This window comes from Daphnia pulex, chromosome 5 (genome assembly GCF_021134715.1).
Source record: "Daphnia pulex isolate KAP4 chromosome 5, ASM2113471v1".
NCBI classification, from domain to species: domain Eukaryota; kingdom Metazoa; phylum Arthropoda; class Branchiopoda; order Diplostraca; family Daphniidae; genus Daphnia; species Daphnia pulex.
Genome location: NC_060021.1, coordinates 6,099,658 through 6,122,495, shown reverse-complemented (window position 1 = coordinate 6,122,495; position 22,838 = coordinate 6,099,658). Strand labels below are relative to the sequence as shown.

The window sequence follows — 22,838 nt, the reverse complement described above, 5'->3', positions numbered from 1 at the left end:
TATTTCACTGTTAGTATGTGGTGTGCTGCCACCTATCGTTCATGTTCGAGAAACAGATCCCAAATATTAACTTAGGGTGCCGTCAAGTTGTAGTTTTGGTTTCTTCTCTGACGAAGTCTTAGCACTAGCAGAGCAACAGCACAGCAACGTGAGTGTCGTGTCCGATCATTTTGATTTTGACCTCCCAATGATGATTGTGACTCGTTAGATCGAATTTCAAGTTTACTTTTGGCCGAGTGATTTTTTGTGACTTTTGTGCTTATGCGTGTTTCGGCTAGTTTGTGATGGTGAAGTATTGCTTATAATATGACTTCATTGATACCCTTGTCATCCCCAGTAAAGCGATTGCTCGGTTGGAAACGAGGTATGCTTTTCTCATTTGGCAGTAACCTTTTGGTTCTTTTCAAATAGTATTTAGTGTTGAATCAAATAGATACAAACAATCACATTTTAGTCTCAACACAGTTGGAAAGAGTTTCAGCTAGTGAAGTAGTAAAAATGGTACTCTTGAGTATGGGAGATTTGACAAAGAATTTAACGATTACTACAGCATAACATATTATGCAACACTTAAGAAAAGATCAAAATAGTTCTTGTAGAAGCATTTACACACCATATTTTTGTTCCTGTTGCCAAGTTGTTTATTGGTCTTTCATTTATCCATCTGACACAATCAGTTGCCAAGTGTTAAATAAATGTCAAATTTCTCCTCAACCTTTCTATTGAAGGTGAAGGTGAAGAAAAGTGGAGTGAAAAGGCAGTCAAAAGCCTTGTTAAGAAGCTTAAAAAAAGTGGTGGCTTAGATGAACTGGAAAAAGCTGTAACTTCTCAAAGTTCCAGTACAAAGTGTATTACAATTCCAAGGTATGTAACATGATAAATAACATAAACAATCTATACCTATTTAACCTAGTCAATTACATCTTTGCAGATCTTTAGACGGCCGTCTTCAAGTATCCCAACGTAAAGGACTGCCTCATGTAATTTACTGTCGCCTGTGGAGGTGGCCAGATCTTCAGACACACCACGAATTGCATGCGCTTGAAAATTGCGAGTACGCCTTTCAGCTCAAACGAGACGAAGTTTGTGTTAATCCTTACCACTACCAAAGGGTGGAAACACCAGGTATACTTTACACAATGTTTGTTTTTTAATAAGCAAACACAACTTAAACAAACAACTCTAAATAAGATGTTTATTTTCTTTATGTTTTGAAAGCTCAATGATCTGATTTGATTGATCATTTTAAAGAAAACATGTTTTTCACTGCATTTCAGTAAAAAGTTACTTTCTAATAATGTGTTAGTAGCAGTTGTAATTCAAATCATTTTGAAGTTGAAGACCTACATACATAGCTTGATTTGTATAGGGCTTCAGGCTTTGTACTTCAAATCAAACTGTATGAGGTTTAGCTGGAAAATTGCTCATCAAATTTACCCTCTCTAAAAACAGTAAAGTAGTAAAAAAAAAATATTAAAAACAAAATCTTGGGAAAGTTTGCTACTATTTACTTCAAACATATTACATCGCCTTGGGCGTGACAAGTGTCCTATTGTAAATACTTATCTGTTCTCAGGAATTTTACTCTGAAATGAAGTCATAAAGAATTGTCGGTCGTAAAGTAAAACTAAACGTTTGTTGCTACAACTTTAAAGCACATCTGTTTTGAATTAAGTGTGAGTCATATCTCACTTTATCATCGATAAATTGAAAGAAATGAAACTCTATTAGACATTTCTTAGAATTTTGTTTAGATATGTGTGAGACATCTCGTATCCCGCATCAATTTAATATGACTAACAAGTGACACTGTTCCAATTGCTTTTTAAAAATTTACAAAAACCAAAAACCTAAGGCTTTATTTCTCCCGTGTAGTTTTACCGCCTATCTTGGTACCACGCCAAGCGGAAACTGGAGTGAGCAGTGTCAACCTTTCATCGCCAGGAACCAATAACAATCATCAAATTGTGACAAGCACGGTCGCCACAATTCAAGACCTGCTCTCGTTGGATGATCTTCCGTTATCGATAGCCGACGGTCCAGACTTTATCATGTCGACCGCCGGGGTGAATTCACCTAGTCCTGCTTCTATTGGTGGAAGCGATGGTGGTGGCGGCACTTTTCCATTAACAGAAACACCTCCCCCAGGTTACATGTCAGAAGATGGCGACACGCAAGAACCCGCTGATTTAATGAGTGAGTCATTCATATTCATTCATATTCTAAATTCTGTAATAATGTATGCTTATCCTTTCACATCTAGATGTCAGCCGAGTGTCACCCAGCCCCCCCATCGACGCCCAACCGGTTATGTACTGCGAACCGGCTTTTTGGTGTTCGATTAGCTATTATGAATTGAACACACGCGTGGGAGAAACTTTTCATGCATCTCAGCCATCCATTACCGTTGACGGTTTTACTGATCCCAGCAACTCGGAGCGGTTTTGCCTGGGGCTGTTATCAAACGTGAATCGTAATCCTGTTGTGGAGCAGACTCGCCGTCATATTGGGAAAGGAGTTCGTCTCTATTACATTGGTGGCGAGGTTTTTGCTGAATGTTTGAGCGATTCGTCAATATTTGTACAGTCACCAAACTGCAATCAGCGCTACGGTTGGCATCCAGCAACCGTTTGTAAAATCCCACCAGGTAAATGTGTTCGTTTGGTATCAAATAGAAATGAGCTATATCATTGTTTTCTTTTTCTTTAGGTTGCAATTTAAAAATATTTAACAACCAAGAATTCGCCGCTCTTCTATCCCAGTCAGTGAGCCAAGGCTTTGAGGCTGTTTACCAGTTGACGAGAATGTGCACTATACGGATGAGCTTCGTCAAAGGATGGGGTGCCGAGTACAGACGACAGACAGTAACATCTACCCCTTGTTGGATCGAGCTACATTTAAATGGTCCACTGCAATGGCTAGATCGAGTTCTGACTCAAATGGGATCGCCTCGCCTTCCGTGTAGCTCCATGTCATGATAATGGAACAACCATTGAAGTGATTAACACACCTTCCGGATCAGCAGTATCTTCCTAATCGAAGATGCTTCATTGCCGAATGAATTAGGTCACTCAATTGTTTTCTATTGACATTTATCCATACTAGCGTTTGGGAAACGCAGATGAAATAATAGTTTCGCAAACCTGCTTGCGCCGATTAATTCTTATTTTCAATTACCCCTTTACCCCAATTATGCTCACTTGCAATATTGGTGAGTCGTTCTCCTTTTTGCTATTTCTTTCACTCCCTTTTTCTTGCCGTTTGTTCCCTATCCCTTACTTTTTCCTGATACGCTCATTATCCATTCATTATTCCACTCGGATGTGCAATAGTCGATTCAGTCAGACGAAGCAACATAGCCCGCTCCTTTGCTGCCGTACGATTCCCAGCCTAAAGCATTTAATATTTCCCATAGCCCAAACTACCTCGCTAGCTGCGTTTCGCGTTGCTCGACGTAGTCCACTACCAAAAAAATAACCGAGAGCCACTCAGGTCGATCAATCAGTCGCCTTTCCGATCACACACACCTACAAACCATGTCATATTCCGTGACAACCGATTGTACTCTACCCCACCTCAATATTACTCCGCGAGCGTTCACCAAATGCTGTATCTACTTTCGTCCACATTTTCTTTTGCCCATCGACCGACAGGCAGACAGCAAATCATGATTCATTGTTTTACTGTTCAAAGGTTTTCATTCTGAGCTGTGCTGTTTTCAATTGAGAGAAAAATCTTTCTTTTCGTGTTAATTCTTTATCCTCGTCTCACTTCTTAGGTTCTCCCTTGTGTTACGAATTTCGAGAGAAATTGTAAACTGTTTAATGCGAGATCAATTTAGATATTAACAGCAGTGCATTCGACGCGTTCATATTATAGAATACCCAATTTTTCTGTTGCTAGCGTTTTCTTTTCTAGGACTGTTACTCTCTATCAAGGCAAAAATACCTTTAAACTTAAAAAAGATGCAAAAATTCTGTTGTCTCAAAACTGATGTGTATACATTAATGGGAATACCAATAAAGGTAAACAAAAGTTATCCAAGAATAATTCCTTCAAAGTTTCATTTGAGAAAAAGTCAAAACTTGGTTGTCACACTGTTAAAGTCGAACATTTATGTGAAATTATGAAGCGGCTTGAATTTGAGCCGTTTCCGTTACACACGACGTTGGCGTTGGATAAACGAGCTGGTTTTTAAATAGTCCAGCTGGTCATTTGAGACGGCAGTTACACCTTCCACAAAATCTTGGACAAAAGCTTCATATTCCAGTGAGTTGGCGTTGCTCTTCAGGTAACTAGATCTCGTTCTATATCTCCGGTTTACACTACCACCTCTAGTTATTTTTCATAATTATTTGCTGTCCTTTTGAATTTGTCTAACTAATATCTGAACGATCACTGACAATTTTAAAATGTTAATTTTTTGGTAAGCTTATTGTAATTCGCACGTGTAGTATACGTCCAGACAGAGATTATTTCTAATGCTAAAAAATAGTTGTTTAGTTTTGTTTGCGCTTTTCGTTCGGCACTGTCGAGCATGATCAAAAACTGCGTCAAGGATAGAAAATAGTACGACTCGAAGACACCTACGATATTAAATTTCATTTGATATAATTGTATCAGAAGAAGCGCACGAGTTTTGGCTTCAGAAATTTCATCCGCTTTTGTTCCAGCTGTACATCTTATAGTCCATATCTGAGTTCGAAATCAACGAGGCATATAGCAACTACATAAGGCGGAAGAAATCCCAAGTTGAATTCGTGTTGGTTCTGCAGTAGCTGCGTGAACACGTCGCTGGTAGGCGGGAGCGTTGAGATAAACCAATTCAGCTTATTCGTCTCTTTAGAGTCGTCGCGCTGACCTGTCTTCCCCATAAAGGTAGACAAGTTTGTTAAACCACGGGCTCCGATCTCTCTTGCTGTGTCCTCTCCGATTTCGACCAAAGAAACAACTTTGAACTGGGTAGGTTTTAGGCTATTTTCTGGCAATATTTCCCTGCGGGTAAACACCTTTTTTGTTTTGTTCGACCACTTGTAACACTTTAGTGAAGGGAAATTTCAGTTCTATTTTTATAATATTATTCTCGTCTTCGATTTCCCTAATCTTCTCTAACATCGGAGTATTTTATCCCCTTTTGAATAAAACTTTATTTTAAATCCGGTGTTGCAGAGACAATGCGTCGAAACGGGCAGTCAGGTAACAGCGCGCACAATTCATTTCCACTTTTAAGAAAGCAATCGAGGAATAACAATTTTAAGTAATTTATTGCACTTGTATCTTCTATTTGCACACACGCGGAACATTCTAGTTCCCTTTTCCAAAATCAAATTAGTCCTAGGGTGAATGAATTTTGGGCGTTCACACTGCACCCTACATCCCTATCATATTTTTAACTTTATAATGTTATCTACATTGTGATTCACAAAAATATGTTTTCTTTCAAACTATAGGCACAATGAGTTCTCCAATGACTCAACAAGGATCTCCAGGTAATTTAGAAATGATCTTACTAGATTTTTGGGCAAGGCCAGCTCATTAATAATCTTTATCTTACTAATTCTCCAGGCATGTTGCGTCGCTCAGTGAGCGGTAGCTCAGGATTGAACAACTTGGCCAAGTCATCGAGTTTCATCCGTCGTAATAACGACCGCGATGTCATGGGAAACAATGTTGGAGTCAGTCCCGGAGGCAGCAACGCTGCCTACCGCGCCTCACTGGTCTCGCACTACGCCGAAGATTTGGATAGGCGTCGTCGCGCTGAACGAGCCGTCGAAGACATCCGCACCGATGGAAGTAATACAACAATACATGTTCTATTCATTCTCTAAATGGAATATTTACACATTTCCTTCACTCTTTTTTTAATTTAGTGTCTTCGGACAATTTGAAGATCGATTCTGTTGAGTTGTACTCGCGTGATAACGCCCGCGAACATCGCACTGACCGCTACGAATTAGTTCGTGACACTGGCCGAGTATAATTAAAATTTTCATGAATTTTGTTTCAAGATTTCGCCTTTTTTAACAATACTTTTTTTTGCAATACAATAGGACATTGGATCGTCGTCGTCCTTGGCTATGTCTATGTCGATGACTAACATGTCTTCATTGTCATCGATGGACTACCGTTCATCTTCTTCGTCGTCCACTACTGTTCTTCGTCGTGGCCAGCCTTTCTTCATGGCTGTGCGCATGAAGGAACGCAACTTTGATCCTCGTCGCGATATCCTCCGAGCATCCTTCAGCTTTGGTATTTGTCGAAATTTAAAAGAGTCTAAACGCTTATTGTTTATTTATTTATTTTGTTTTTGCCAGGCCCGAATCCTCAGGTTACCAAGGGAACCAAAGTTGTTTTGCCTTTCCGCATGAACCAACGTGAATTTAACCGAGCCCCGCAAAAGTGGGACATGCGACTTCATCAACAGGAGGGTTTCAACATCACTTTCCAAGTATGTTATATTTTCAAAAAATTACCCTTTTGAGAATGGATATTATTCAGCAAATTAATGATTGATTTTCATCAATTGTGTAGGTCCATATCCCTGCCAACGCACTAGTCGGACTTTGGCGTGTGACCATTGAAACCACCACCACGACTCCAGGCGCCCGTGTCGACGAATTCCGTTTCAAGGATGACATTTACATCTTGTTCAACCCCTTCTGTCGAGGTTTGTGCGTTTTTAAAATTTGATTGTTCAATCATAATGTTTCTATTCCATATCAATAGACGATCCCGTGTACTTGGATAGCGAGGATCTGCGCCGGGAGTATTTGATGAACGAAACAGGCAAGGTGTTCGTTGGCACCCATCACCGCCCCAAGGGCCGTCGTTGGGTCTACGGACAGTTCTCTGATGTTGCTCTGCCAGCTGCCCAGCTTTTGTTGGAACAATCTGGACTCAATCCAACTGAAAGAGGCAACCCTGTCCAAGTTGTCCGCGCCATTGCCTCAATCGTAATATGAACATGAAGCGTTTCTTTTCTATCTGATTATCACAAATTTGTTTATGTAAATCAACAGATCAACGCAAACGATGGTTTTGGTTTGTTGGAAGGCAAATGGGAAGGCTCATTCGAAGACGGTGTTTGCCCATGGGTATGGACCGGAAGCTCCAAAATCTTCGAGCACTACCTGCGCAACGGATCCAAACCAGTCAAATACGGCCAATGCTGGGTGTTCGCCGCTGTGGCTACTTCCAGTAATTACCTGGACTTAAATCCCAGAATTTAGATTAGACGTTCTACAGCACTAACTATTTTTCACCTTGCAGTCTTCCGCGCTTTGGGTATCCCATCTCGTCCCGTGACCAATTTCGTTTCCGCACGCGACACCAACCACACCTTGTCGGTCGACAAGTACTTTGATGTCTTTGGCGATGAGATGAAAGGTGGCCCAGATGGTGACAATCAGGATGCCTTGTGGAACTTCCATGCTTGGTAATGTTTTTCGACTACTTTTTTTTCATTCGCTGAGAATAACATTTGGTGATTGATTTGGATAGGACTGAGGTATGGATGTCACGTCCCGATCTCCAAGCTGGATTCAACGGCTGGCAGGCTATTGACCCCACTCCTCCTCCCCAGTTCTGGCAGAACAACTCTGGAGGTTCTATTCATAATACGGCCAACAACTGTTAAGTGGTTTCATTTTTGTGTATTATCCATCAGATCAAAAGAATCGAGGACCATGGGCTGTTGAATCTTTCCGTCGAGGCCCATCTTCCGTCGAGTCTGTTCGTCGTGGCGAAGTTGGGTTCGCTTACGATACCCCCTACGTAATTAATAGGCTACTGAACATAACCAAAATCTTCTCGAAACAGTCATTAGACATGATATTAACAATAAATATTTTAGTTGTTTGCTGAAGTCAACGCCGAAGTTAGCCACTTCCAAGAGGATGAGACTTCTCATTGGGGATTCAGAAAGATTCACGTCAACAACTATCAGTAACTGAGGAAGAATTATATTTTTAATTAAATCTGCTAAAACCCAATTTATTTTCCCAGTGTTGGCCGCATGATCTTGACCAAGCGACCAGGAGCTGATGATGATGTCAGTGATGCCGATGCTGAAGATATCACTAGTCTGTACAAGAATCCCGATGGCATGTCCCGTTACCAGAAACACGGAGATGGATGCTTCAACTCTCACTTCAGTATTTTAATTTCATATCACTATTTTTATTATCAACCTAATTCTGACTTTATACTCTAGACCAAGGAATGTCATCTCCTTACCTAGAAAGAAGAGATAGGGATAGGGATATGATGCATTACCCAGGAACCTCAGTTCGCCGTCTAAGTATTGTCGACATCGCCCGCAAGCCCTGGTATGATGAATCCCGACATGCAGTTGACCCAGGATCAGCAGCTGAGCGTATGTCATCCATGAACGCAGCTCGCAGCGTAGAGCGATCACAACCCATGTTTGACAACCGACCAATTAGCGATGACGTTTATTTCGATTTGATCGAGCAAGACAAAGTTGCCTGGGGACAGCCGTTCAACCTTCAAGTCCACATTCAGGTTCTATATTACACTCCAATATTTTCTTGCTTTTTTAGAATTTTATTTGCTAATTTCTCAAATGAATAATTTACAGAACCGTTCCCAAGAAATGAGGACCATCACGACAATCCTGTCCGCTAACTCCGTCTATTACACAGGAGTTACCGCTCGCCGCCTTGGCCGCAACGACCGCCAGTTTGTCCTTCAACCTGGAGGCCGTACGTTACTCTTTCCACTAACAAATTTTACATGACCTTTTGGTGCAAAGTATTTCTAGCATATTTTTTTTTATTTTTTTTTCATTTTAGGTGAAACTCTGCAAATGCGCGTCAGCTGGGATGAGTACCGCGACAAAATTGTCGACTATGGTCACATTAAGATTTACGCCATGGCATCCGTACAAGAAACCAAGCAGTGTTGGAGCGAAGAAGATGACTTCCAGCTTGAGAAACCCAAGCTGGATGTTCAGGTAATTTTCCGTAATAGAAATCTATTTGATTCAAATTGAGCTTTCCACAAATAAAATCACTAACACTTAATGCCTTTGATAACACATTTATTTAGATCCGTGGAAATCCTCAAGTTGGCCAGGATTGCTTCGTCACATTCAGTTTTATGAACCCCATCTCAGTTACTCTGACTGAGTGCGAGTTCACTTTCGAAGGACCTGGTCTGGTACGTGCCCAGACTATTAAATACCGGTAAGTTGGACGAAAATGTGTAGCAAAATAACAGATAACGAATACGATAGTAATGATTTAACTCAAATCCTCCAGTGACGTGAAACCTGGAGAGATGATCAGCTTCGTTCAGAAGTTTATGCCTCGCTTCAATGGTGAGCGTAAACTTGTTGCTACTTTCAACTCCCGCGAGTTGGGCGACATTATTGGTTCCCGTCCGATCCATGTCCGCGATTAAAAGGCAAATCCTTCTGCAAAACCGGACTATGGAACTCCTTAGACATTGCGATCTGGACCTTGAAACGACTTTGGACTTGCCCATTGAACATTGTTGCAAATTAGTCAAGTAACTTTTTGCTTTAACCTGCACTTTACAACCCTTTTTCATTGCAATTTAAAAACTAACAAACACTCTCGTTATTACTGTATTCAACTAACCAATCTAACCTTCTCTGTTGATGGTGTAGGTTTTTAATATTAACTGTTATTCTCTTACTTTCTGGGTGATGGTTTAGTCAGTCAGAATAAATTTCATCAAGCCGATGTACCGTATAATAGTGTTTTCTTTTTCTCCACTCTATTATCAATGGAAGTCACATAGGGCTCATCCGCCTAATCCGACCTAAGTTTTTTACCGTTTTTAGATTGTGCAATGCAGCAATTAAAGTTGCCGTTTATTTTGTGCACTGCAGGACGGGAGACAAGTCACAGTCACAGATGCGGAACTTATTAGTTCAGCCAATTAGAATAAGAGGCGCGTTTTTGCGCAAAAATTCGCAGCTTTACGAACGTATCCCAACTTCAGTATAGATACTACAAGAGAAGTATAACCAGCTTCCGGAATGTCAAGTGACGTGATGACAGGAACACGCTCAGAAACTGAGAATAAAACAAAAAACTGGCTCTGCTTTTCCTGCAACTATTAGAATGACCGCAAGCGATCGCGACACAAGAAATGAAAGTTTGATGGGCATCTGGTTTCACTAGCTAGTTCACCGCACTTCATCGACTATTGATTTGACAGAAGCGCGTGCGATAGTTTCAGGTGAAGTAGTTTGTCTGCTGATTCTTTGGCTGATTTCAGTTATTTTCAACTCCACGGAGCAGAACTAATAAGGTAAATCAATTAAATTTTTCTTCATGAAGGGGTGATTTACAAAAGCAATCTCCGACATTTCCTAGTTCCTATTTAATCAAATATTTCAGAGTAATCTACAACAACATTTAAAATTCAACTACAGCAGCCAAAATGTTTGGAAATTGATTAGATATTCATTACCCAAAAATGTCACTAAGATATTCCTATAGAATACGATCTTTTACACAGAACGCACAGTAGAATTTTAAGGTACCTACAGTTTGCAAATTTGTTTTGACTTCCGCATAGTGTCTGACAGCAGGGTCCACATGATAATTATTATTATTCCTCCCCAGTAAACGAAAAAAAAACGCTTTTGATTTAAATTCCTCAAATCCCTTTCTAAATTAATTACGGACGTACACAATTAAGTGAGTCAAGTCATTTTGACAATTTTTCTTAGACCGGCTTAGACGGATGATGCATATATGTTCTCTAGTTATTAATCTGATTTCTTGAATGGTAATAGTAATAAGACAAGTTTCTTTTCATTCGCGTTCGATTTTGTCAAGAACCTGTTCTAGAAAACCGACTGGTTAGACGCATAAATAGAAAAAGGAAGAAGATTCTTCTGAGATTAGCAGATTCTTGTTGGAGAAACTTTTTTCTGGGTGTGTTCGCCGTTGAAACTGAAATTTCACTAACATTACTCTTTCAGAAAAGCGTCATCTGTCACAGTGAAGGCAAACACAATATTTTACTAGAGCTGCTAACCCAGAGGAAAGTTGGTTATACTCCTAGTGAACCGGTGGAAAACAAATTCCTTGACAAATTTAGTTCGCATTACGAAGTATTGTTACTGTTTATTAAACGAATATGGGAGTGGTGAATCGACCAGGAGAAATCAAACAAGTTGATCAGGTTTCTATTGCCGAGTAAAAGTTAATTTGCTTTCTCCAGCTGCTTCCTTTCACTTCGTAGATTATGCGACAACAAATAAGTTCAAAACTGCCTGTTTTTTTACGCGGTTTTTTCAGTTTTTTAAATTCACTCTCAGTTCAAAGTAACCTCATTCGACTCCACAACGTGTTGGTCTCGCGCGTTTTTCCAGTATTTTCTCTAGCAACTTCTTTTCACTCTCTCCTTGATTGGTAATAATAGTGTCAACAATTCAAATTTCGATTCAAATTCGATTTTTTTCATTCAAGCCATTTATGGAAAGCATTGTTAGGTTATAAAAGTGAGACCGCTGCTACACCAAAACTTTACACTCCCGACAACTCTTCCTCTACTAGGACGCATTAAAGATTCCCTCGTGAACTGCAACTGTGAAATCGTTCTCCGGCAGCCATGGCGATTTTAAAAGTAATTATTTTTCAGCCAATTGTTAAGTATCAAATGGGTCAGTATCAAATATAGATCTTGTTCTCTTGAAACAGATTGCTCTGATTGCTGCTGCATTAGTGACAGCGGTGGGTTGTGCAAAAAAGAATACTAAAGGCGATTTGGAACCGATAGCAGCGACCCATGGAAAAAGACACATTAGTCCCGTCCATTACGTTCAACCTTATGCTGGTAGTCTACAATATCATAGGCCATCTGTTCTTGACAGCAGTGATTACTACGGTGAAAGTGACAAGGGAAATGGAGGTAATTAACTCAATTTTCGTCAATACGTCATAATAAATTATCGAACATCGTTTTTCAATCCTAATGTTTCGATCCGTTCAGGATACGTTGTGATCTCTCACGAAAAAGAAAAAGGAAAGGGGAAAGGAGGCAAAGGAAAAGGAGGTAAATGCATATTCATTTTAAGCTAATCTACCCCCGTCTTCATCTCTGTACTCTGTTTAAGAAAATGTTAATTTGACTATTCTTAATTGCTTGTGAGTAGGAGGCGGTTATGGCAGCGGATACGACGACGGATACAGCTCATACGAACACGAAGGCGGCTCTTACGGGGGTAAAGCCAAAGGCAAAGGATCTTACGGCAAAGGAAAAGGCTACGGAAAAGCAAAAGGAGGATCGTATGGCAAAGGAAAAGGGGGCAGCTACGGAAGCAAAGGAAAAGGAAAGGGAGGCTCTTATGGCAAAGTAAAAAGTTACGGAAGCAAAGGAAAAGGAGGATCTTACGGAAAAGGCAAAGGAGGCATTCCTTATGGAAGCGGTGGATACAGCTACTCATACGGGGGCGGCAACAACAACCATGGCGGTGGCTCGTCTGAAAGCCACGGCAATGGCAACGGAGGCAATTCATACGGAGCCGTTATAGAGTCCTACGGAACAGTAGGTACCTCGTACGGAGCAGTAGGAACCTCGTACGGATATGTGGGTAACTCGTACGGACATGTAGACACTTCATATGGAATCAGCGGAGTTGGATACGATTCGTACGGAAGCAGCTTTAATGGAGGTGGAGGTGGCTCATCTGAAAACAACGGAAATGGAGACAGCAGTGGAACATGGGAGAATTTACCCATCGGCAGTATTTTAGAGGGCAACAACGATTCCGGAAGCAATGCAGGCGGAGACGAAAGTGTCGGAACAGGCGAAAATCAATCCGAAGGTGCCATCAGAAGCAACGTAAACGAAGGCAGCGAATCTGGAAGTATTGCAGATGGAGGGAGTGAATCCGGAAGCAGCCTTGCAGGAGACGGCGGATCTGGAAGCAGTGCTACCGGTGCATCCGAGGCCAGCGGGAAAAAGCGGAGCACTAGTGAAATTGACGAAACATTATCCGATAGCGAAGTCGAGGGAAGTACTACACCAGTTACACCTGCAACAAGTAGTACTGCAGCTCCAACTAGCGGAAGCGGAAGAAATGGGAAAACCATCAACGTCTCCATCAATACAAAAGGTGGCAGCTCGAACAACGAAAATGGAAACAATACTGTCAGAGTAGATTTCCAAACTGACGGCAATGACAGTGGCGAAAAAGCATTTTCCGTCAGCGTCCACTTTTCAACCGCCAATAATGAAAAAGGTCAAAACAGTGAAAAAGCATCACCTCAAAGCTCAGCCACAGGTGCTGATGTTCCGAACAGTGGCAAAGCATCAGAAGCCGGGACTGATGGTAGCAGCGCAACAGTTTCTTCTGGCGGTAAAAGGAGCATTTTGAATGTCAGCAACGAAAACGGTCCGGCAAATGTAGTAGCAGCCAATAAGGATTCCGGAAATGGAAACAATGGATCCACTAATAGACCACCGGTTAGCAACAACAGTGGGAAAACTAACAGCTCGTCGTCAGGAACGAAGAGCGATGGCGAGCAAAGGACCAATGCAAACAAGGGGAAAGATGAAAATCGATCTACTAGGAATACAACCTCACCATCCGTCAGGAGTACACCTGGGACAAGTCAAGAAAAGAATAGCAACCCTGATTGCGTTGGCGGATGCTTCAGCATCACACCTCTAATCGAATCCAACAGCAGCGGAAAGGCCAGCGCATCGCACATCGTGAGCAGTTCGGTTTCCCCTGGAAGACCTGGAAATGACAGAAAAGTGAATAGCAACAGAGCAAGTGTTGGTAATAAAGGTTCTGTCGATAGCGAACGTGGAAGATCCGGTGCGGCTAGTAGTGCATCTAGAAATACGACTTCTGGAGTCGTGACGAAAGGCAGCACATTGGGAAACAGTGGCGGAGGATCAGTTGGTAATAGTAGCACTCGCCGTCCTGCCAGACCAAGACCTACGCCATTAACTGAAAAAACAACTTCCGAGAGAGTTGAAGTAACAGCAGTCAATCTGACTGAAGGGAATCACACCCGTCATACTCCAAGGTACAGACCATTGCCATGGATGGAACCTGCCGTTATTTCTCTATTCGGGTTTAGTGGGAATGTCGGCGAGGTTTCTAAAAATGTGAAAAATATTGATGACGGAAAACGTAGTAACGCTAATGAAACACGTATCCCAAGACTCAGACCCACATCTAAACCGGAAGATACTTTATTTTCTGGAAGCGACGGATCTGGTGGAAGAAGCCAAAGAGAATTAAATAAGCAACAAACGAGTGCTGGAAGCAGTGGATCCAGCAACGCTCATAATACGGCTGTCCGATATTTGCCCAGATACAAACCTCAAACTACGACGGAAGGTATTACTCATTTGTTTTCCAACGACTCTGCCGTTGTTGGGAAAGATGTTAAAGGATCCTCCGGGAAAGACGGCAGCGATCCCTTCGCTACACTACCAATGCTAGTTCCATATTTACCAATCGATACGTACTACATTCCACTTCGCCGATTAACGAGGGGACACAAAAAACCAGTTGTGACGTGATGCCATTTATTCTCATCCAATTTGTTCATCGTTACAGAGATCTTTCATTTTATCGAATCATAACTGTTTGTTGAGTTCAATTGTACGGTGCTGTGTGCTTTACAATCAATACACCGATTAAGTTTTTTGAAATTTTTTCGCAATGTTCTTAGAATTTTTCGCTAAAAATAATTCGGTCAGTTTTTAGCTGTCAGTTACATTCCTTTCACATTCACTCGCACACTGCAAGGTCAAACGACACAAAAGATCGTTTGGCTGATTATCATGACATATGTCACACGTCGCAATTGGAGCGAAATGGCGACAGCATAAAAAGAGTCGACTGCAAGTAAATCCCCACATCACATCTGAGATTGTTTGCTCTTTCAGCAGCATCATCCATCTCCGCGTTTGAGTTGTTCAAGTCTTTATTCCTAATCCAAAAGTACAAATGGGTTTGATAAAAGTAACGTATTTATTGCTTTCATTTCTATATTATCTTTTTTATTGTTACTTAATTATTATATTGCGATTTTGAACAGGTTGCGTTAATCCTCGTGATTTTCACGACACTGGCTTACTTTGTACTACCCGGCAAGGCCAACGCCGAAATGGCAAAGAGTGATGGTGAAATGGCAAAAGTGAAGAGTGATCTCGTTTCCCCCATCTACATTCAAGATTTGAATGCGGACGAGCACAAAATGAAGAAGTTCAGAGGTAATAAGATGTTAAAACGTCAGAAATTGACACAAACGTTTGCGTGTGTACATCTTATTAAAAATCGCTCTTGTGATATTCTTGTGATATTCCCTAGGATATGGAGGAGGTGGTGGATATGGGGGATATGGATATGGTCATGGATATGGATATGGGGGAGGGGGAGGTGGATATGGAGGAGGAGGCGGGGGTGGAGGTGGTGGAGGCGGTGGATCAAGTGAAGAAGGACGTTGAACCACTTGCAAATTTGCTTAAAGACCTTTAACAAGGACCAGTGAAATTATTATTGGTGATCTACAAAATTTTTAAATAAAAAAAAATTATTTATATAATTTAGCAAACGAAAGAGAAACTCGACTTTCATATTTTATCAAACAAAACTAATGAGTAACATTTCATAATGTTCTATTTCTGCATCCGTTTCAGTGCTTTGTATACGTGCGTGATTATACAAACAAGAAATAAACGAAAACAACAGATAGGTATTTACACTGCAAGTTTAGTATAAAGGTGCAGAGTCTAGATAAATCAATCGTTATTAGAGAGATAAGAAATCACGAAATTTAAGTTATTCCCTTTTCGTCAAATTTCTTATGGGCGAAAGGGAATGAATTGTGAACTTTTTCACGAATAGATTTCCCTTGGATTTTCCCTTGAAAAATTCATCAGTAGAGAATGTGACGGGTTTAGAAATCAATGTATACTGGACGAATAAAGACGTTGAATGATCGATCAAGTTTTTTTTTCTACAACACAAAAAAAGGAATGACTTTCACTCTTAGACTCGAAACATATTTGAATACGAAAAAATCGTTCGTTTATGTCCAGCTCATTAGCAACTATTCAAGCGTGAAATCGAGACATTATGATGCAACCGTCAGATGAATCTAATATAAAAAGGACAGCCGTCCCCAAACTGGATCATCAAATCAACACCAACAGTTTGTTCTATCGGGACACCAATTATTCGCTCTACCCAGTCCAACTGAATTCGCAAAATTTCGCTTTAGTTATTTAACTCTCTGCCAGCAACAATGGGTTCCATCAAAGTAATTGAATTTCTCGTCAAAATTGCGATATAGCCATTTGTATAATTTAAATGTTTAATTTGTGTTATTATCTGAAAACGCAGATTGTTTTGATCCTTGCGATTTTAGTGGCAGTGGCTTACACCTTGGAGACGGCCAGTATTCCCATCGTCGATAACCAAGACTTGGGAGTGGCTGGCAGCACCATACCAGAGGCCGTCTTACCTGACTTGAACGCAGCCGAGCACAAGAAGAAGAAATACAGAGGTAAAAATTCAAATTCATTTTCTCCTGAACTAGCTTCTGATTCTTGAATCGTCGTTCGCCAATTACAGGACACGGACAAAGTTACGGACACAGCAGCGGTGGCGGCGGCGGTGGATCCAGCGAGGAACGCCGCTGAAGAATGTGTTTGCATAAAACATGCATCCGCATTTACTATCCATATCATATGCTCTATTTCTGTAGCCCTTTCGTTCTTGATTTTCTCTTCTAAACGTCGTTTCCAGCTCGCAATTATTACAGCTGGACATTTTATCGATGTGCGATCCACAATTGGCATTTGTATTTTTGAAAACAAATAAACAGAGACTATATAATTGAAATTCACTTTCGTCGGTGTTTCTCTATGCTGGTTATAGTTGTTTGTCGCTTTTCCAAATGACAGGCCACCTACTTTCTAGAAATCGTCCCACTCACTCAACCGAAAAAGAGTTGCAAAACGAGTTCCAAAATCGCCACTGTTCATTAAACATGGGAAAATTTGAACGGAATTTTCTTTCCTTTTTCGTGGATATTTTGAAAAAAACGTTTCTCACTGTGTCACGGCCTTGCACGTTGCCTTTTGAATACCTCTGTTAGAAAACAGCTGTCAGATCACTAACAACTAGTCAAACTAAACTATTCAACAGGCAACAGCACGGCGGATGTATGCTGTGTGCAGGTGTGGTCTGCGCGAAACTGACTACATTCTTTTTGGGACCAAAAACATGTAAATATGCAAATTAGATTGTGTAAACCTTTTAGCGACAGGAAGAGAATGAATCTCTAAACCAAAGTCTTTCTTCGAAATCCGCGCTATGGAAATCCATAATGGCGGCTAAAAAAGTAAAAAGTAAAAATTGAAACAAGGGAACGGGTGAGGAAAAAAGTCGTCGGACGAATAAAACAAAAGACATTTTGACGTTCAGAGGGGTGTCAACAGTATACATGCAAATGGAAATTATTTTAAATGGTACATTCATAAACTATTATTGTTTTTCAATTCATGGATTTTTCTGTCTTATTACGACTTACGAGCCATGATTTCTCTTGTGATAGTAAAGTATGACCCTTTCATTGACTCGAGCCCACATTTTCTTGTTTCGAAAACAACGGTAGAATTTATTGCTTGCCTTTCACTTGTCCTTGGAATAAACGAATAACTGCCCCAGACAACTCAAACTCACTTGTCAATCAGCATTTCACCAATAAATATTGCCTATGGGCTAAAGTTGTTGACGTATAAAACGGAGACACATTTATTCGATTCGTCACATCACCAACGATTGTTTTACAAGTAACAATAATCCGCTGTATTCCCAGTAAAGAAGAAAAAGGACTCTGGATTCGCTGTAACAACGATGGGCTCATTCAAAGTAAATTTTTAAGTTTTCGTCATTTCTCCTTGTTTTGATTCCTTACCGCTGTGCATTTGTCGCTTAGGTTGCGATGCTCCTTGCGGTATTGGTGGCCGTGTCTTTCACCATGGAGGCAGCTGCTAATCCCATTGCGACCGCCCAGGATTTGGGAATTGCGGCCGAAATGAGCGGACTGACGAGCCCCGTAGAGACGGCCATCTCTCATGATTTGAATGTTGCTGAGCACAAGAAGAAGAAGTACAGAGGTAAAATATTAATACGCTGTAAAAAAGGAATATGTATTTCTGGTTGCCTGACTTAATCTTCTACTTTATTATTTTCAATCGACTAGGAGGTGGAGGAGGTGGTGGCGGTTCCAGCGAAGAAGGTCGTTAATAAGAATTAGGAGAAAAAAGGGGAAATTCCAGGGCGTTGGCAACAGAAGGTAATAACAGAATAAATCACAAGAAAACAATTAGCCGTCAGGCCATTCGACTTATTCTTGCGAATATCTATTCCAGTTCAAGGAGAGTGCCTAATGCGGTCACCAGAGACAGCGCTTTGATTACTTTTCAAAAATCATTTAGACGTATACATAAATACCTATATCGTGTTATCCACTCATTTCACATGCTGCGATGAAATCAGATTTATTCAATAAAAGATATATCCGTACGAAAAACAATATTCCGTGTGATTTAATCAAGTTGAATGAACAAAAATGAGTGCTGCAACCTATATATGAAGCAAATCAACGATAAGAATAGCCTTTTACTTTTGTCCAGTCGGTATTCGGTTATTATTGAATATTGATATCGAAAGTTGATTGACCGTTCATTTTTTAGTGACCTGCTGTCTATTAAGAATGCAGCCATTATTACCATTCAATACAATAAGAGTGGTTGGGAGAAATCGGACCAGATAACTGGTCAGGTTTTGTTTTTTCTGTTACACAAGTCCGCACAAGTAGAACAATGCAATTGCAACGGGTTTTTTTCTTTGGAAACGTGTCGTTCAATCAGAAGCTGCAGACATGAACATACCGCAATTATAGACGAGTATATCTGAGACAGGTATATATCAAATCCAGACAAAAGAAAGGGAAACCCGTATTATTATTATTATTATTATGACTGTCAAATAACCAATTGGGGTTTATCCGGTCTTATTATCGCAACCTGCTTATCGCGCTGAGGAGTAAAAGCAGTCAAACGTACTGCTTGCACTTTTTCACGATTAGAATTGTTAACTCAACGCATGTGTACAGTCTGCCTGGGTGAAAGTTTCAACTCCAATATTTCATTTTCTATTTCTGCCTTAGACGAAAGATGCGCTATATGGAAATAGGTTACTTAAATAATGTTGTAGATTTAATAAGTGGAGATAATAAGATACACAAATGACCAGTCAACAATATTACATGGGAACACAGGAAACGTGAAAGGAGTCGGACCAACTTTTTCCCATCTGAGACGGTCCAGGAACTAGTTGAAACGATATGGGAAGTCATCCGGTTTCTTCCTCAGTTTAGAAAACCTTATCTGTTACTTTCCGTTTCCGCGTGTTCAATCAATTCAAATGTAAGCAAGTTTGCAAGTTTTCTCCGATGGCGACTTGGTTTCACTTGTTCCTTATTAATTGCCAGGAAACGTTTTCCCCCTTTTGCTGCCGCATCACGCTTTTTAGACTTGAGTGGTTTATAAAAGGAAAATTTCTCAGAGCAAATGTTGACATAACTTATCAGCTCTTAGTCCCGGACGCAGCACATTTTTTCAGTTCGATCGTGAAAACAGTTGAAATATTCCCACATCATCACTTGTGATTGAACTATAGCAGCAATGCTGATCATTTTGAGGGTATAGAGTACACATTTATTGATTGCGCTGCTAAAACATCCTGTTTCTAATCGCTCACGTTTTCATTTGATTGATTTTTTTCCCCACTGGGAATTTCCATTTGATTTGTGTCTGGGAATTTCCTCCTCCCGCAGAATGCGATGCTCGTCGTGATTTTCGGAGCGATGTCGTCCGTCCAGTATAATCATATGGCTGCCCCCTGGCAAGATTTGGAGTTGGCTGAAGCCAAATACCAGGTGTCGTCTGTGCCCCGCGGAGTTACTTACGGTAATTGAATCAAATTCACCCGACGTGTAATAAGCTAATAACTGTAATCAAACGTTCATTCAGGAAAAGTGAAGAGTAGTTATGGCGTCCCTAGCAAGTCATACGGCAGCGGATACATTGGCCAAGGCTACGGAATTCCGAAAGGAGTTCCGCTATTTCGATGGGATGCTATTCGTCCGAAAGGCAAAGGAGCTCATCACGGTAAACACGGACATCCCGGTAAAGGTGGGCATCATCACCACCCCCACCATCACCACGGCAAAGGAGTTGTGTACATCATTAAACCAGCCTACGTTAAACCCGCCTATGTTAAACCGGCCTACGTCAAACCAGCGTACGTCCATCCCGTAAGTACGGCACCCATCAGCAGCGGTTACGGGTCCAGTCAGGGAACAACTGGTGGTACTACTCATTCCGGATACAGTGTCTCCAGCGGCGTCTTTAGCAGCACTAACACAGGACAGGCCAGCGCCTACGGTTTGACCAACAAGAAGCCTTTCACCGCGTTCAAACCGTTCAAGGGAAAAGGTAGTCAAACTCCGTTGCCCGTAAGCGAAGAGAAAGGTGTTGTCGGTTCGCCGGCCATAGAAGAAAAACCTGCCACCGGTGGCGAGCTGGTCACGCCGGCCGTTGTGGCTCCGGCCCCCGAGATTGTTGCTCCACCTGCCGAGGTCGTTGCCCCCGTTGCCGTTATTGCTCCACCTGCCCCGGAAGTTGTTACAGCGGAAGAACCGCTGTCGGCTGAAGTTGTTGATGGAGCGGCAGAGCCTCTGTCTGCCGAAGAAGTCGAACCTGTTTCCGGCGAAGTTGAAGCGCAGGTGGTGGATGAACCAGAGCTGGTTCCTGAAGTAGTTGCTCCTGAAGTGGTTGCTCCTGAAGTAGTTGCTCCTGAAGTAGTTGCTCCCGAAGAAGTTGCTCCCGAAGTAGTTGCTCATCCAGTTGATGAACCGGAGATTGACGTGATTGAGGCGATAGTTGAGATCGTTGAAAGCGCCACAGAAATTGCCAATGCTCCTGATGGGGAGGTGGAAAGTGCCACGGAAGTTGGCGGAAAGGATCAACAAGGAGAGGGGAATGAAATCAAAGAAGGTAAAGAAGAAGAGGAAACGAAAGCTGGAGAAAACGGAGCCAATAGTGAAGAAGAAGGAGGTAACAATAACAACAGCGATGAACGTTAAAGAGCAAAGTGTGTCATCTCCTTGAAGCTGTGATGGTGTTGTTATCTCAAAGCTGAAGGCCTCAAACAAGTCAGTTTGTTTTGGCGGTTGCATAACAAAAGTATGAAACTCAAGTGCGTTACTAACCTTTTATTCACATTATGTTAAATGTCTCAATTCAATATCTCCAATCTCACATGGGTTGTACCCACGAGATCAAATACACACAACTTTTCATGTTTAACTGTGTTTTAAATTTTTGAAAAAATTCCCGCTCACGTTCACGAAATTCTCAGTGGTCTCTCCAGTGGTTGACATCGTCGTTAGATGGCAGAAGAGCTTACCTCCCGCGGGATTTTCTAGTTTTTTTATTTTTTCAATTGTAATAAAAGAAAAGATTAAACAGTAGCTCTATTCGTGAACCAAAAAAACAATTGCAGTTCGTTCAATGTCACAGGGTTGATGACGAAACCTTTGGATCAATTGCTGAATGGAAAAAAGAATAGGAGAATGGAATTGCGTTGTGGCCAAACTTTGGTGCTGCGCACATTTTCTCTGATGACGAAACGCAATTGAGCGAAATCAATTCGAAAGATCGCCATACCTGGTCTACAAATTCATTAACTCGACTCAGATGTCCGCCCACCTTTTTGTTAATAAAAGATTCGATGAATATGAATCTTTGCCGACGGCGAGTCCGCCCTATTAGAGTAGAAGCAAACCCAAATTTTGGCCAGTGCTGGGAAAAGGAACAAAAACAAAGTCAAATAACCGGAATCATCTGTTGTTGTCTCGGCGAACGTTCGAAGCCTTATCAGCAGCAACAACTGACCCAAGATAATCAAGTCGGCTGGTCTAGTGGAGTAGTTCCAACCAGTTTTTTTTCCTCCTTTTTTTGTAACTTTTCTGCAACAACAACAACATCAACAACAACAGAAAAGAAACCTTTGAGGTTACTTTCACACACAGACATAGTACTACGTATCGCACTCCTCTATATACAATGTTATGCGCATATTCTCCTCCCATTATTATACGATTCGTTTCTTTTTTCCTAAAGGAAAACAAAACAAAACCAAAGAAACGTGTTTGCGTGAATTCCGGGTCTGCTGCTCTGCTCTATTGATTGATGACACGAAAACGAAGGTTTCCCAGCAGTGCATGCCGAAAAACTTTTCTGTCGTATACATACGCGACTCGTCTCTTTATACTTTAACTGAGAAACTCGTTTTATTCCCGAAATTCTTTGATAATTATCCAACAGGCAAGCAGAACTATTTATATGTAAGATCGTCATCATCAAAGCAACAAACAATCTCGCATTGCTGCTGTGCAAGAGGAGAATAGAACTTTCAACTCTGCGTTCGAAATGTGCAGTGTCCTACTTGCCTATTTTTAATTAAATTGTGGAACGCAATGAAAATCCTCCCTTCTTCTTCTTCTTTGTGTAATTTCTGCTCATGTGGTTTCGAATTGGTCACAGCACTTGATCCTTCTCTCTCGGCTTGTTCCAAATATAAAAGTGAAAAAAGAAGAAGAAGAGTCCGCATCATTTCGATTCCCAGAAAGAAAAAATGTTAACACTGCAAGTGGCTGTAAATCAGAGTAAAAGAAACAGGAGCTCCAGGCATCTCTCTTTCCCAGTTTCTCAGAAAGTGATTCTCTCACTCG

General features: G+C 41.2%; 5 protein-coding genes and 1 long non-coding RNA gene across 13 annotated transcripts; all 6 read left to right on the top strand.

Moving 5' to 3' along the window:
- The first annotated feature begins 14 nt into the window (after positions 1-14).
- Positions 15-4,039, top strand: LOC124193363 (mothers against decapentaplegic homolog 3-like). Its single transcript, XM_046587136.1, has 6 exons — positions 15-364; positions 729-864; positions 932-1,125; positions 1,876-2,196; positions 2,264-2,647; positions 2,710-4,039. Exons 1-6 carry the CDS (start codon positions 307-309, stop codon positions 2,976-2,978), a joined length of 1,362 nt encoding a protein of 453 aa, XP_046443092.1. The 5' UTR covers positions 15-306; the 3' UTR covers positions 2,979-4,039.
- A 708-nt stretch (positions 4,040-4,747) lies between these two features.
- On the top strand, positions 4,748-9,728 carry LOC124195062 (hemocyte protein-glutamine gamma-glutamyltransferase-like). Of its 3 annotated transcripts, XM_046589536.1 has the most exons (20): positions 4,748-4,962; positions 5,170-5,196; positions 5,451-5,489; positions 5,566-5,793; positions 5,871-5,974; positions 6,051-6,249; positions 6,315-6,448; positions 6,532-6,667; positions 6,727-6,953; positions 7,020-7,197; positions 7,270-7,435; positions 7,501-7,604; positions 7,667-7,773; positions 7,853-7,944; positions 8,005-8,153; positions 8,213-8,523; positions 8,600-8,723; positions 8,814-8,974; positions 9,070-9,206; positions 9,282-9,728. In XM_046589536.1, exons 2-20 carry the CDS (start codon positions 5,175-5,177, stop codon positions 9,421-9,423), a joined length of 2,760 nt encoding a protein of 919 aa, XP_046445492.1. In that variant the 5' UTR covers positions 4,748-4,962; positions 5,170-5,174; the 3' UTR covers positions 9,424-9,728. The 3 variants fall into 3 exon arrangements, with proteins under 3 accessions (XP_046445492.1, XP_046445493.1, XP_046445494.1); XM_046589537.1 differs by lacking the exon at positions 5,170-5,196; XM_046589538.1 differs by lacking the exon at positions 5,170-5,196 and having other exon boundaries at positions 4,755-4,878.
- A 221-nt stretch (positions 9,729-9,949) lies between these two features.
- On the top strand, positions 9,950-14,676 carry LOC124193710 (hornerin-like). Of its 6 annotated transcripts, none has more exons than XM_046587678.1 (5): positions 9,950-10,302; positions 11,495-11,628; positions 11,703-11,913; positions 11,995-12,057; positions 12,158-14,676. In XM_046587678.1, the coding sequence occupies exons 2-5, from the start codon at positions 11,614-11,616 to the stop codon at positions 14,542-14,544; spliced, it is 2,676 nt and encodes an 891-aa protein (XP_046443634.1). In that variant the 5' UTR covers positions 9,950-10,302; positions 11,495-11,613; the 3' UTR covers positions 14,545-14,676. The 6 variants fall into 6 exon arrangements, with proteins under 6 accessions (XP_046443634.1, XP_046443637.1, XP_046443632.1 ...); XM_046587681.1 differs by having other exon boundaries at positions 11,486-11,628; XM_046587676.1 differs by having other exon boundaries at positions 11,472-11,628.
- A 176-nt stretch (positions 14,677-14,852) lies between these two features.
- LOC124193613 (glycine-rich cell wall structural protein-like) lies at positions 14,853-15,719 on the top strand. Its single transcript, XM_046587524.1, has 3 exons — positions 14,853-14,989; positions 15,066-15,240; positions 15,338-15,719. The coding sequence occupies exons 1-3, from the start codon at positions 14,975-14,977 to the stop codon at positions 15,472-15,474; spliced, it is 327 nt and encodes a 108-aa protein (XP_046443480.1). The 5' UTR covers positions 14,853-14,974; the 3' UTR covers positions 15,475-15,719.
- Positions 15,720-17,755: 2,036 nt separating this feature from the next.
- LOC124193761 lies at positions 17,756-18,572 on the top strand. Its single transcript, XR_006874454.1, has 4 exons — positions 17,756-17,905; positions 17,973-18,153; positions 18,240-18,332; positions 18,409-18,572. It is a non-coding gene; the product is annotated as an uncharacterized LOC124193761 (long non-coding RNA).
- A 967-nt stretch (positions 18,573-19,539) lies between these two features.
- On the top strand, positions 19,540-21,411 carry LOC124193760 (calphotin-like). The gene is made up of 3 exons (XM_046587722.1): positions 19,540-19,743; positions 19,878-20,010; positions 20,074-21,411. Exons 1-3 carry the CDS (start codon positions 19,726-19,728, stop codon positions 21,186-21,188), a joined length of 1,266 nt encoding a protein of 421 aa, XP_046443678.1. The 5' UTR covers positions 19,540-19,725; the 3' UTR covers positions 21,189-21,411.
- The last annotated feature ends 1,427 nt before the right edge of the window (positions 21,412-22,838 follow it).